At 41.0% G+C, this 15,710-nt stretch overlaps 1 protein-coding gene across 3 annotated transcripts in view; it reads left to right on the top strand.

The window, feature by feature from the left end:
- The window catches only part of TBC1D19 (TBC1 domain family member 19), a 106,546-nt gene that overhangs the window by 48,032 nt on the left and 42,804 nt on the right, over positions 1-15,710 (top strand). For 2 of the 3 annotated variants that reach the window (XM_074951578.1, XM_074951577.1), the window contains exons 9-11: positions 2,035-2,107; positions 2,989-3,027; positions 10,531-10,643. In XM_074951578.1, the coding sequence (XP_074807679.1) occupies positions 2,035-2,107; positions 2,989-3,027; positions 10,531-10,643 (225 nt within the window). The remainder of the gene's footprint in view (positions 1-2,034; positions 2,108-2,988; positions 3,028-10,530; positions 10,644-15,710) is intronic. The other variant, XM_074951579.1, reaches the window with a different exon arrangement.

Raw genomic sequence — 15,710 nt, 5'->3', positions numbered from 1 at the left:
GATACAAGACACAAGTAAAAAATTAAACTGCTTAAATTAATTACTTTAATAAATGTGTATAGATGTAGTGTATTCTCTTGATCAAAAAGAAGCCACAAATTTAGTATAAAGTTGTTACAACTAAATATAAGTCAACGTGCTTTAATGGTTACCAACTAATAAGGATCAACCTTTCTTTAGGAAAAAATGTAAATACATGCTTAAAATCTATTATTTAAAGCTTGATGATTTAAATAATTGATTTGATTTATATCCATCTATCCTGGTTCCATAGGTGGTTTATTCATTGTGTAAAATAAAAATAAAAAAATGATTACCTTTTATCAGTTTCAAATTTGCCTTTCCATTTCATTGGATGTCCTTTTTGCTCTTATATTGTGAAGGAGGGTAAGTAGAAATGTTAAGTGATGGTGATTTTGGAAGCAAATACTGTGGACCAGTTTGTAAGGCCACTTTGTGCCATGTAAGCATAAAGAGTTCAAAATGGTATTACTGTGACTAGACATAGTCAGTCTGTGCAGGAGAACTCTCTGCTAGCATACAGCGAGTGAAAGTGGCTCTGACACCAACTATACAAGCCATTCCCTGTTTCTGCCCTCCCACCCCCATGGGAAAGGATTAGGGTTGCCAACTTTCTGATTGCAGAAAACTGAACACCCTCCCCCCACCCCTTCCCTGAGGCACCACCCTTGCCCTGCCCCTTTTTGAAGGCCCTTCCCCCACACTCACGCCATCCCGCTTCCCTCCAGAGCTCGCTTTTCCCCCACCTTTGGTCACTTGCTCATTTTCACCACGCTGGGGGAGGGGGTTGGTGGTATGGGAGGGGGTGCGGGCTATACCTAGGGCTACAGGCTCTGGGGTGGGGCTGGAGATGAGGCATTTGAGGTACAGGAGGGGGCTCCGGGCTGGGGCCGAGGGATTCGGAGCGCAGGAGTGGATGCGGGCTCTGGGAGGGAGTTTGGGTGCAGAACGCGGCTCAGGGCTCAGATGGGGTTTGGGGTGTGGGAGGGGATGTGTGGTGTGAGCTTCAGGAGGGAGCTCAGGGCTGGGGCAAGGGGTTGGGATGTAGGAGGAGGCTTGGGGGCACTTAGCTCAGGTGGCTCCCGCCAGTGGGAACTGCAGAGCCAGCGCTCGGGTCAGGGACTGTGCACGAAGCCTCCCTGGCCGCCTCTGTGCCTAGAGGCTGCAGGTTAATGCCGGGCACTTCCGGGAGCCATGCAGAGCCAGGACTGGCAGGGAGCCTGTCTTACCCCACTGTGCTGCCGACTGGACTTTTAATGGCCTGGTCAACAGTGCTGATCTGAACTGCCAGGGTCCTCTTTTGACCGAGCATTCCAGTCAAAAACCGGATGCCTGGCAATCTTAGGAAGGATAGTGTGTGTCAGCTGCATTCTGGGGACAGGATGTAGGCCAGTCAGGGAAGAAAGGGGATGTGGTTGATCAGAGGGATAGCTCAGTGGTTTGAGCATTGGCCTGCTAAACCCAGGGTTGTGAGTTCAATCCTTGGGGGGCCATTTAGGGATCTGGGGCAAAAATTGGGGATTGGTCCTGCTTTGAGCATGGGGTTGGACTAAATGACCTCCTGAGGTCCCTTCCAACCCTGATATTCTATGATTCTGTGATCTCTGCTGCACCTGATTCTCCACACACACAAGGCTCTCGAGGGACTTTATGCTAGTGGAGAGAGTTAGGGCTTCCCCTGGGTGACCCTAACTTGCACCCAGAGCAGTAAATCAGGGAGCCATAATCGGCTCCCTGCAGCTTCTGTCTGTTTTGTCTGAGTTAAGCTCACACATAGGTGAGAATCAGGACGTGTAAGTCCAACTGTTTTTCTGTCTTAAAAAAATCTTGTACTGATTCTTATTCTTTCTTTTAAAATCATTTACTTCATACGTGTATAAAGTTTGTTAGTTTGTAGGATATAAAGATACATTTAATTCAAGGATTTTGTTTTAAATAAACTTTTAAAGAAGGAATCTCTCTCTGCGAGCTCTTCATAATGTGCTTTTAATTCTCTATTTGTATTTTTTTCAGAGAGACTATTTCAGTGAGCTAGGCTTGAATACAGGACAGCTGGGTATTGATGATTCCACACAAGTGCCTCCAGGTTAGTGTGTGCTGTGCTTTAATAATTTAATTAGAACAGTAATGATTAAAGTATGTTTTTATGGAATACTGTGTAATTGAAAAGTAACTTGTATAACTTTTCCATAATATTCATAAGTATTTGTACCACAGCTATAACTCCAATGGTTCTCATGTGAATAAAGTTGAACATATTTGAACTGGTAGTGGATAACATTGCAAATGTGAAGAGCTTGATTTGAAATATGTGGAGTGCTTGCAATTCCTGTTGATTTCAGATGGAGCGTCAGGTGTTTAAACCCTTTTCAGGATCAGGCCTGTGTCTCAAAAATATATATATATATTTTTTTAGAAAGTCTCAAGTTTCAAATCAAAACCGCTTTGAGTAACACAGTTGTGCAGCTGTGACACCACAGGATTATTGGGAAAATACAGAGGCACCTTTTTGATGTCCATGCTCTAGAAAATATTACAGAAAAAATTGTGTGTTAATATTCTGTGGTTTAAATAATGGTGGTTTATTTCTTGTATGCACACTATTATTTCTGTAGAAACAACTCTAGGGTCTCAAAGAATGGAAAATTATAGGATATAGAGAGACATTTGAAGTGGAAAATGTTCTGATTAAAGGTGTTGTGTGTATTTTTTTTTATTTCTATCCTTCAGTCTAAATTACAGAAGAATATTGCTGCTGATGCTATTTTAATTATAGTAACATTAGCAGTAAAAATATTGGTTAAATATGATGTATATTAATCTGCAGACATATATGATTTGCAGTTATCAAAATTAATCTTCTGTTAGTCAAAAATACAAAATGTTGCCACACTAATAGCTGAAGTATTTTTGTCAATTCTTTCTTCATTATTTTTGGATTTTATTCATCCTTCATTATATTTTTAGAACTCTTTGAAAATGAACATGTACGTGTTGGGCAGACAGGTAAGGATTTGATTTCAGTTGTAATAAACTGAGAGGATTTAGGAATATGCTAAATAACTGTCTTCTTCAAATACTCATTCCTGAAATATTTTAATATTTCACCCATGGTAACACAAAGCACCCTGGATAATTCCATGGATGTTCGTATAAAGGTAGAAAACCTAGCGTTTTACATCTACCAATAGCTGCCAGATAAATAGCTCTACAGCTGGTTCGCTAAAAGCAAAATAGCAAGCATAGACACACACCTTTATGGCAATAGCTTAACCCATGCAGCTTCTGAATTTCATTTTAAAATCAAAAGAGCTTGTTTTCCCATCTGTGCACACACAATTCTCATTAGTGTTAATGGGATTTATGCTCATGCATCAGATGAGAATATAACCCTAATTCCTTTTGATGGTTATTCATAATTGCAGAACCTCATAAATACTGCAACTCTAAGCCATTATGGATGATTTTCACTCATTTTTCGACACATGTACTCCTTTCTGCGTTAGTTATATCTTCTCCTTGTATCTGTAGGATGAGAAGTTATCCTTAATTTTAAAACAGATTAAAAAAATCCTTCATTAGCTCAAACCTTGCTAGAGAAGAAACACAGTGTCTTTACTTTCCACATCTTTAGGGGTAGACAATAACTGCTCATTATTATTTCCTCCAGCCAGCATCTTCAAAGGGGCAGACAGCAAGTCTGGTGCACCCCTATAGCATTTTCAGGAAGCATGTCCACTTCCCTCTTTTGCTGCTGGGTCTAAGATGACAGCAGAATCTCTCCCTTCTCTCTCTTTTTCTGAGGTCCTTCGTCTCTCTTTTCCTCACCCAGTCATTCTGTCTTTGTGTAACCAGCTGAGGTACCATCCCTCTCATCCCCCCCCTTTCCCTATACTTCCTCAATGAATTCCTGGCCCCTGCAAAACAGACTTCCTAAGTAAACCCTGTATCTTTCCTATGTATTCACTGCTCCCTATCTCTTAACCATTCAGAGCAGCCTCTACTTCCCAATTCGTCTTCTACACCTTGTTTCTACAGGATGGCACAGAGTGACATGAAACTATGAGACAGAGTCTTGATCAGCTGTGAAGAAAAGTCTGGGCCACTGACCTGCTTGCTTTCTTGTAGCAACTGTGATGACTGCTACATGGGAGGTGACGCCTTCTTTATTATAAACACAATTTAAAAAACCACCACAACATATGGCAGTTGGCCAGAAAAGCTTGGAGTATACATGCAGGACTGAAGAAGGCTTGTGCCTCTAGCCAAGAGATTAAATTAGGCAGATCTGCTTTATTTGCAGCCTATACTTGTCAAGTTCTGTATTGCTGTTTTTATATTTTTTTCTCACTTACTAAAGTAGGCTTCTTGAAAAAAGGCTTGTTTGCCACCAGTGCACTGTGTGTCTGGGCACAGATTCAAACCTTACTGAATTCAATGGGAGTCTTTTTATGGACTCCAGTAGACATTGGATCAGGCTTTTGGTCACCATCTATGACTTGGTTGTCATTGATAGATAGTCCCTACCTTCGTGTCAGTTGCACTATTGTGCTGAGGCTTTTTCTCTCCTACAGCCAGCATAACGCATCCCAATTTATTAGCGAGGTTGTTTCTTGCCTCTGCAAAAAGCGATAAGATGGAAACACCTCAGTCATGTATATTGTTCTGTTCTCTGCTGAGGCTGTCTTCTTTTCCCAAGTTTTTGCATGTAGTTTGGCAGTATTTTATTTTTCCTTTTCTATCTAAGCATTTAGGAAGCCAAAAAAGGTGGAAAACAAAAAAACCCAAAGCCATGAGCGCACCACCTATTACAGAACTCTACAGGCCAAGAAAATATTTGTTAAAACAGAGACTTCCAGCAATTCTGGAACAGATGGCCCTTTGTTCACTTTGGACCAACTGGCCACATGATGTGTCCTTTTCTTGAACAAGATATTTTATCTAAGCAAGAGTTTTTGAAGAAGATTGGGAAACAGGCCAGCCAGCGAATGTGAAGAAGTCTGGTAGGTCTGAGTCTCTGACTCCTGACTGCAGCTGAACCAGACTTGTTCAGCTTCATTCAAGGATTTTGAATTGTATCCTTTTCTCGTCTCTTGTCTCATCACCTCACCTATTGATGTGAACCAGGCAGAGTTCATGAAGTACAGATCTGTTGCCTAGGTTTCCAGTGGGGACCGTTAGCATCTTGGGCTATTCCAGCACCCTGGGTCTCTTCACAGTCAGAGGAGGAAAGGAGGTATATCCTTTAAGTTCAGTATCCAAATCTTCTTCCTGATTTCTCCCACCATATCACACAGGATGTATGGGAATACTGACATACCTATCGTGAACTTCAGAGTCAGTAAAAGTTAGTAAAGCAAGAAGATATTTTACTTTTCTAAGAAACTCCCCCCAGAATTGCATCTTATTTATTCATCTGTACAAAGGATACATTGTGAAACTCGTATGTTCCACCCTGGTCACAATCTATTGAATATATTTTAGCATTTATCATTAAGAAAGTTTCCCACCTACAAATTTTTCTAGCCACCAAGATGTGTCAGGCTTGTCTTGGTCTGGTCCACTTCAGTACCAGTCCCTACTCTTTGGCTTAGCTATGATTTTTTGCATACTATTATCAAATTGGTCGTGATATTGGTAGCAGAATTCAGCAGTAGTATTTATGTAATTCTATGCTCAATGGTCCGGACAAAGAAGATAGAGGCAGTCAACTTGTCTTCTGTGATAAATCATAAAAGCATATTCACTCTATCATAGAAGTGGGCACATTTTGGCCTACTAATACAGTATATTACAATTTAGTCATCTACTCAGAGACCTAATAGTGAAGTTGAGAAGTTCTTGCAAAAGCAATGTAGCAACCAAACCATTCATCAGCATGACTGCTAATTTGCTTCTTGAGGTTATTGATGTCTTTCCAGGACATGTGATGCTTTCCAAAGGGCATTCAGCCTGATGATCTGACATGAATGCTCTTTAGTTCCCACTACTCCCATGAAAGACATTCCTACACTGGAGGTGCAACTATGCATATACCTTCTGTAGGGATTACCCTTATAAATTGCAGAATAGCTAACAGCTGACTCCAGTCACAGTTGGGAAGCCTGAGTGGGAAAATTGATAACCTGTTCAAAGTTGTGCACGTTAATGTGTTCAAATTGAAGGCTTTGAGATTCACAGCAAAGCCTGAAGCTTGTCCGCCAACAGCAATGCTACACATTCTGCTAAAAACTGACAACAATACAATAATGGCTTCTGTCAAACTCAAGGGAAGCATGAAGAACAAAGAATTGACTGTACAGTACAGGGTTGAGCAGAAAGACCCCTGTTTAGCTCTGCTTGCTAATATCAATTGTCCTTCCAATGAGAACCCTCCTTTTAGAGGTACCATCCCATTGGCTGATTGTTGCATTAGGGCAAATCAGGGGAGTGTACGCTGCCCTTCAGGCTCCTACTTATCCTGGGTGGTAAAGCTATCATGCCTAAACTGAAGCACTGTCCCAATCAAATGGCTACAATGCTAGTCCTTTTATTTGCATTAGAACTACATTCATAGGACGGTTTTCAGAGAGGTGTGTTAGGTTTTTCAGATGCACAGCATTGGTCTTCCTTAATTAGCTTGTTGACTGTGGCTTAGGAATAGAAAGGGATACTTCCCACCCTTCACGTGGAAGCCCTCCATTGGTTGAGCTGCTGAATATTGCCCAGTAAGATGCAAGGTAAGACACGTGAAGAGAAGGAAATGGGTAATAACCCATGGGTGAAATCCTGGTCCCATTGTAGCCTGGGGGCCAGGAATCACCTATGTGTAAATTCAGAATAAGAAGCACAGTCCTGCTTACAAAATCCTCCTGATTTTGTGTGTATTTTTCAAAATAAATGTCCCAATGATCCCTTTTTGAGAGAGACAGCATCAAACAAATATTAGTAGCCCATTGCTCATGAGTAGCTGGGGAAAGAAGTAAGGTAAAATAAATGGATATCGGAGTCAAACTAAATACAGTGATTGTAAATGTTTGTTGAAATACATTTTCATATTTTATATAATGTCCCTTTGATATTTGTATGCAATAAAAGAATACATGTTTGTGGATGGAAATAAAGACTTGGGAAGTTCAGCTGGTAGAATCTTTGTTTGATGCAGGGACTTGACCTGGGTTGTGCTTTGTCTTTCCTCCATAGAATCGTAGAATAGATTCATAGAATATCAGGGTTGGAAGGGACCTCAGGAGGTCATCTAGCCCAACCCCCTGCTCAAAGCAGGATCGATCCCCAATTAAATCATCCCAGCCAGGGCTTTGTCAAGCTTGACCTTAAAAACTTCTAAGGAAGGAGATTCCACCACCTCCCTAGGTAACGCATTCCAGTGTTTCACCACCCTCCTAGTGAAAAAGTTTTTCCGAATATCCAACCTAAATCTCCCCCACTGCAACTTGAGACCATTACTCCTTGTTCTGTCATCTGCTACCGCGGAGAACAGTCTAGAGCCATCCTCTTTGGAACCCCCTTTCAGGTAGTTGAAAGCAGCTATCAAATCCGCCCTCATTCTTCTCTTCCATAGACTAAACATCCCCAGTTCCCTCAGCCTCTCCTCATAAGTCATGTGTTCCAGTCCCCTAATCATTTTTGTTGCCCTCTGCTGGACTCTTTCCAATTTTTCCACATCCTTCTTGTAGTGTGGGGCCCAAAGCTGGACACAGTACTCCAGATGAGGCCTCACCAATGTCGAATAGAGGGGAACGATTATGTCCCTCGATCTGCTGGCAATGCCCCTACTTATACATCCCAAAATGCCATTGGCCTTCTTGGCAACAAGGGCACACTGTTGACTCATATCCAGCTTCTCGTCCACTGTAACCCCTAGGTCCTTTTCTGCAGAACTGCTGCCGAGCCATTCGGTCCCTAGTCTGTAGCGGTGCATTGGATTCTTCCGTCCTAAGTGCAGAGTCCTGCACTTATCCTTGTTGAACCTCATCAGATTTCTTTTGGCCCAATCCTCTAATTTGTCTAGGTCCCTCTGTATCCTATCCCTACCCTCCAGCGTATCTACCTCTCTTCCCAGTTTAGTGTCATCTGCAAACTTGCTGAGGGTGCAATCCACACCATCCTCCAGATCATTTATGAAGATATTGAACAAAACCGGCCCCAGGACCGACCCTTGGGGCACTCCACTTGATACCGGCTGCCAACTAGACATGGAGCCATTGATCACTACCCTTTGAGCCCTACAATCTAGCCAGCTTTCTATCCACCTAATAGTCCATTCATCCAGCCCATACTCCTTTAACTTGCTGGCAAGAATACTGTGGGAGACAGTGTCAAAAGCTTTGCTAAAGTCAAGAAACAATACATCCACTGCTTTCCCTTCATCCACAGAATCAGTAATCTCATCATAGAAGGCGATTAGATTAGTCAGGCATGACCTTCCCTTGGTGAATCCATGCTGACTGTTCCTGATCACTTTCCTCTCGTGTAAGTGCTTCAGGACTGATTCCTTGAGGACCTGCTCCATGATTTTTCCAGGGACTGAGATGAGGCTGACTGGCCTGTAGTTCCCAGGATCCTCCTCCTTCCCTTTTTAAAAGATTGGCACTACATTAGCCTTTTTTCCAGTCGTCTGGGACTTCCCCAGATCGCCATGAGTTTTCAAAGATAATGGCCAATGGCTCTGCAATCACATCCGCCAACTCCTTTAGCACTCTCGGATGCAACTCATCCGGCCCCATGGACTTGTGCACGTCCAGCTTTTTTAAATAGTCCCGAACCACTTCTTTCTCCACAGAGGGCTGGTTACCTCCTCCCCATGCTGTGCTTCCCAGTGCAGTAGTCTGGGAGCTGACCTTGTTCGTGAAGACAGAGGCAAAAAAAGCATTGAGTACATTAGCTTTTTCCACATCCTCTGTCAGTAGGTTGCCTCCCTTATTCAGTAAGGGGCCCACACTTTCCTTGACTTTCTTCTTGTTGCTAACATACCTGAAGAAACCCTTCTTGTTACTCTTAACGTCTCTTGCTAGCTGCAGCTCCAGGTGTGATTTGGCCTTCCTGATTTCACTCCTGCATGCCTGAGCAATATTTTTATACTCCTCCCTGGTCATTTGTCCAATCTTCCACTTCTTGTAAGCTTCTTTTTTGTATTTAAGATCAGCAAGGATTTCACTGTTAAGCCAAGCTGGTCGCCTGCCATATTTACTATTCTTTCTACACATCGGGATGGTTTGTCCCTGTAACCTCAATAAGGATTCTTTAAAATACAGCCAGCTCTCCTGGACTCCTTTCCCCCTCATGTTGTTCTCCGAGGGGATCTTGCCCATCAGTTTCCTGAGGGAGTCACAGTCTGCTTTTCTGAAGTCCAGGGTCCATATTCTGCTTCTTTCCTTTCTTCCTTGTGTCAGGATCCTGAACTTGACCATCTCATGGTCACTGCCTCCCAGGTTCCCATCCACTTTTGCTTCCCCTACTAATTCTTCCCGGTTTGTGAGCAGCAGGTCAAGAAGAGCTCTGCCCCTAGTTGGTTCCTCCAGCACTTGCACCAGGAAATTGTCCCCTACAATTTCCAAAAACTTCTTGGATTGTCTGTGCACCGCTGTATTGCTCTTCCAGCAGGTATCAGGGTGATTGAAGTCACCCATGAGAACCAGGGCATGCGGATCTAGTAACTTCTGCGAGTTGCCGGAAGAAAGCCTCATCCACCTCATCCCCCTGGTCCGGTGGTCTATAGTAGACTCCCACCACGAAGTCACCCTTGTTGCTCACGCTTATTAATCCAGAGACTCTCTCAGGTTTTTCTGCAGTTTCATACTTGAGCTCTGAGCAGTCATACTGCTCTCTTACATACAGTGCAACTCCCCCACCTTTTCTGCCCTGCCTGTCCTTCCTGAACAGCTTATATCCATCCATGACAGTACTCCAGTCATGTGAGTCATCCCACCAAGTCTGTTGTTCCAATCACATCATAATTCCTTGACTTTGCCAGGACTTCCAGTTCTCTATGCTTGTTTCCCAGGCTTTGTGCATTTGTGTATAGGCACTTGAAATAACCTGCTGATCGCCCCTCTTTCTCAGTATGAGGCAGGAGCCCTCCCCTCTCATGTGCTCCTGCTCGTGCTTCCTCCCGGTATCCCACTTACCTCAGGGCTTTGGTCTCCTTCCCCTGGTGAACCTAGTTTAAAGCCCTCCTCACTAGGTTAGCCAGCCTGCTTGCGAAGATGCTCTTCCCTCTCTTCGTTAGGTGGAGCCCGTCTCTGCCTAGCACTCCTCCTTCTTGGAACATCATCCATGGTCAAAGAATCCAAAGCCTTCTCTCCAACACCACCTGCGTAGCCATTTGTTGACTTCCGCGATTCGACAGTCTCTACCCAGGCCTTTTCCTTCCATGGGGAGGATGGACGAGAATACTTTCAGTATTTAAAAAAGCGTGTGTAGTTAAAACTTTTAAAAATGACATGACAATTTCTGGAAATATATGATTATGTATGTTATGTAAATTCATGGCATCTACATATTTTGCAGTTTTAACAGAACAAGATAGTGCTGCAGCCCAACAGTATGTCCGTCAGGGGTGTCCAACAGCACTCCGAGCTGAATTATGGGCACTCATTCTGAATATTTCTAATCAGCCTGAGGTAAGGGGCAAACCAGGTTAAAATCAGATTAAAATACACCTGGCTATTGAAAAAGCATATGTATGTTTGCTAGTAATGTTTTGCCAATTTTTAATCTGTTTTGTCACAGAAGTAAACATTTGAAAACTACCATATGGATTTTTCAAATGTTTAGACTTGTACGGTTAGTTTGCTGTTTTATAAGAATTATATTTGTAGACTTAAATCGTGTGTGTGTGTGTTTAGTGTGCCTGGAAAACAAAAGCCTACATGCATGGATACAATCATTCCCACTTCCACCAAAACTCACTGTGTGACCAATCAGGTCAGAAGTATTGTGCAGTAAATAAATCAGCCTTGATGAGTGTATGCGTGGGTTAAGACCCAAACCTATAATATAATTAATTCTCCTTATTCATTATATAAAATAGTGGTTGGTGTGGAAGAAGTATTAAGCCAAGCATAGTGGTGAATCAGTCTATTTAGACAAAGTGGGTGGTGTATTATAGAAATTGGGAAGTTCTAGTCCGTAATCTCGTTTAATCCATGTGGATGATATTAGAATGTTTCTGTTTATAGGCTGTGTCCAATGTGAAGATGTTGAAATCTGCTGAAAATAGTAGGATGGGACATGGAATATGTGTGTTTAATCTTCATAAAAGACATGGGGTGAGAAGTTAGCTGATAAGGAGAGAAGGAATTTCAGAATAGTTTTAGGTTTCAGAGTAGCAGCCGTGTTAGTCTGTATCCACAAAAAGAAAAGGAGTACTTGTGGCACCTTAGAGACTAACACATTTATTTGAGCATAAGCTTTTGTGAGCTACAGCTCACTTCATCGGATGCATCAATGAAGTGAGCTGTAGCTCACGAAAGCTTATGCTCAAATAAATTTGTTAGTCTCTAAGGTGCCACAAGTCCTCCTTTTCTTTTTGAGAATAGTTTTAGGTATCTTGCATGAGTTTTGCAAACTGCAGCTGTGAAGCAAAGTTAAGGTTTTTAAATACAGAGCTGAGGTTCAAAAATAATTTTGAATGTTTGTTTTTAAGTAGTCAACAATGTAGACAAACACTTCCTAACTGATAATTAGAAACATTGCAAAATTTAGGCTAGGGCTTTGTGACCTTAGCTGTAAATTGATATAGATTTATATTTTATTTATGAATTACCAAAATATCTTTATTAATGGTCTAGTTTGAGTGGTAGTGTGGACACTCTAATCTTGTGCCAATCACTTTGTAAGACACAATAGGACACAATCTTTTTTTTTTTTAATTTATGTATCTGTAATTCTAAATTAATATATACATTTTATGCATATACCTTACATGTATGAATTAAGGAACCAACGTGTGTACTGTCCTCTCATCCCTTTGCCCAACATTATTTGCCAAGGCATCCTGTATTTCTTATTTAATGTAGGCCCTGGTACTAGGAAATACTTAGGCACATTCTTAGCTTTATGCAGCATGACTAGTCCCATTGAAGTCAATAGGGTTATTCACATGTTCTTAACTTTATGTGTAAGTCTTTGCAGAATTGGAGCTTTATATTGTAAACTCACTTGGACAGGAACTATGCATACCGATGGTGGCATTCACAATTGTTAATGATATAATATTGCACTTTTGTATCTTTGAAGATATGCAGTCATATGGTTGTAATTGAGGGACAGTGATAACTGACAATTAGAAAGTTACTTCGTTTATGAGATCTTAGCCATTGTTAATGAAATGTACACCTTTTTATATTTTCAGGAACTGTAAGTTTTACATTGGCAGCAAACCTTAGAAACGTTAGTGCTAAGAAAAACAGTCGACAAATGGACTTTTTAAAATCCAACTACAGATGTTTCGTCTAGTGATAAAAACACTTAGTTCAGACCTTCATGAAGAAACAGTCTAGGCATTTGTTTACAATGAATAACAGATTAAATTCCCTTTAGATAAAAAAGCCCTGCTAAAGTAATAATGAAAATATTATACAACATATTTGTGATGCTTAATGCTAGATGTGAGTTCTTCTAAATTATTCTGACAGCTGAAGTCTGAGGTTTCTTTCTTTATGACAGTAACCAGATTAGAAATACGAAATTCATTTTGTTGTCTTCATTGCACATCTGTCTACATTCTCTTGAGCACTTCATATATTAAAGGTATGTTTGTCTTAGTATGCGAAGTAAAATAACTGAATTAAAGATGAAATCTTCTGTTTTGATAAATGAAGGGCAAGGCATTTATTAAGAAAAAAAGGAATAGTAAGATATGCCATATTTTTTATATTCAGGTATGACATGACACACTTTTTGAAAACTGACTGCTTAGAAAAAAGTTCCAACCCAGTTAGAAAAATTCTCAAATGTTTCTCTTTGAATAAAATAACCAACTATTTCAGTGCTTATAACTTTTTAAAGCCATGCTAGTATTTTTCTCAAAAATTTGGCATAGTTTGTTTGATTATTAATTTCTCTTTATGTAGCATTCACAGAGGAAAGGTGGATTCTGGAAGCAGTGCCCCTTGTTCTTAGGCACTCAAAATCTATTGATAGAAAAATTAGTAGACAAAGTATAGGGGAAAGGAAAGAATAGGCAATGGATATACAAGATAATTTGATTCACCAACCTCTAAGGTGCCACAAGTACTCCTTTTTCTTTTTGCGGATACAGACTAACACAGCTGCTACTCTGAAACATGCAATTGAAGTTAGTCTTCAAGAGGTACTTAAAAGTAGAGAGGGTTGGAGCCTTGTGGATGAGCTAATGGAGGTAATACCATGCATGCATATGGTGCTGAGTGGGAGAAGGCACTGTGATTATGCAAGAAGCTAACAAATGGCTGAATGTGGATGGCAATGCTGGTGGAGATGTGGGTGCTGAGGTTTAGGAAGAGGATGATAAGAATCTTGAGAGAGGAGGATAAGTAGGCAGGATAAAGTTATGCAGAGCTTTAAAGGTGTAGACAAGAAGCTTAAATTTGATGCAGTAATGGATGGTGAGCCAGTGGAGGTATTAAGAGATGGGACTGAAATGATCAAATCAACGAACAAAACAGATTACTTTAGTCTTAATCTTACTACTTGTGGTGCTAAATAGTGTGCATTCCAGATCATGATTTTTCTAGTACACTAACCTGAAAACTACTACTTTTATGATCAAGTAGCTTTCTGGATGTTTATTTTGTTCTTGTTGTGTATATAATAAGCATTTTTGTATCATAGTTTGATGGCTGCCATCTTGACTAGTGTACCAAGGATTGAATGAGAGACCTTCACAGCTGAAAGCATGAATGTATACAGTTTGAGCTTTAAGAGCTAGACTCTCAAACAGAGAGTGGTAACAGACCCATATCTGTGGTTGGTCACAAAGGGTGACATAGAACATACGCTCACTAGTGTGTTTAAAACAGCACAATGTTATGATGTGCATATCCATAAACTGAAATACTAATCATATGTCATCTTTAATAAACACAGACTTAATCATATCTTGACCTATGGTAATCCAAGACTCTTTATACCCTGAGATTTTATTACTGTAAAAAAGTGTGTTTATGTGGCTGCTCATTGGCATATATTGTGCAAAGGTGAAATAAGGTGTTTAGTAAAACTATGCACTTTTCAAGTAACCGATCACAAAGAATATCTGTATATTTTGTATATGCTTTAATGGTTTATCCAGCACTACTTCTGCATTCTCTGCTTGTTCATTACTGAATTATATGGTTGCAATAGTTTTTCCTCTCTAATGCGTGTCATTTGGCGTTTACACTTTTCTAGACTTGCAGATTTACAACTGACTGTATAAGTCTATAAATCTAATATAGGTCAGTAAATTTCCTTTGTTAGAAGTTGAAAGGCGGAGTTGGCTGGTGTGTGTGAGAGCATCAAGATATGGTAGTTTGAGAGATTGTGTTTAAATAAAGCTCAGGTAAAAAAAACAATCTACAGTATCATGCGCAAAGATACAAGCAGTGTGCTTACGTGATGGCGTCGAGTAATAAACTGTTGGCTCTATGCTGCAGAATTATTTAGGAATATATAAGTACGCTGTCTGGCAATGAATTGCTTATTAGTCTTTTATGTTGAGTTGTACAGGAAATTACACACACACACACACACACACACACACACACACACACACACACACACACACACACACACACACACAAAAAAAACTGTTAAAAGAATGTTATTAAGGTGGCAAAGCTTCTGATCCCGCTGATGAATCAGGTGGGTGTCAGTATGATGTCACATGATGGAATTGCTGGGGTTTTAGTTTGCTTTTTTTAAAAACTTCGAAAACTGCACTCACACAAACTCTATGCTAAAAAGAACATTCTTCAGGTTGTAAAGTCAAGTTCTCAAAAGTTGGGAAATGCCAGAAATAATGTTGCCTGTGCAAGCTTAATTTGGCTCCCTTATGTGTATGCATTGTGATACAGTCTTTAATTTAATTCAGAAAAGAACTAGAGAAATTAATGGAGGATAGGTCCATCAATGGCTATTAGCCAGGATGGGCAGGAATGGTGTCCCTAGCCTCTGCTTGCCAGAAGCTGGGAATGAGCGACAGGGGATGGATCACTTGATGATTACCTGTTCACTCCCTCTGAGGCACCTGGCATTGGCCACTGTCGGAAGACAGGATACTGGCTAGATGGACCTTTGGTCTGACCCAGTCTGGCCGTTCTTATGTTCCTAATTTGCAAAAAATGAGCAAATACTGTTTTTTCATATACTGTAGTGATGAGCACCACAGACAAAGTATACTGGCCAAAGAGCTTGGGAAGTTGGTTTAACTAGAACATCAACAGAACTCTTTTTTTTTTTTTTTTTTCTGGTATATTTCTGCAGTTCCTCTATGGGGCTTTGCCAAGATAGCGATACTGGAAATACCATTGTAGTGTTGACTAGCTTTAAGGGTATGTCTATGCTGCAGTTAAACACCCACAGCTGGTCCCCATGAGGGGGGAGGATCCCAGAGCCTGGACTACAGCCCAAGCCCAAACATCTACACTACAGTTAAACAGCCCCATAGCCCGAGTCCTGCTAGCCTGAGTCAGCTGACATGGGCCAGCCACAGGTGTTCAACTGCA

The sequence above is a fragment of the Natator depressus genome, chromosome 4, assembly GCF_965152275.1.
Source record: "Natator depressus isolate rNatDep1 chromosome 4, rNatDep2.hap1, whole genome shotgun sequence".
Lineage (NCBI taxonomy): Eukaryota > Metazoa > Chordata > Testudines > Cheloniidae > Natator > Natator depressus.
Note: the sequence above shows the minus strand (reverse complement) of the source record. Positions and strands in the feature narration are given on the sequence as shown.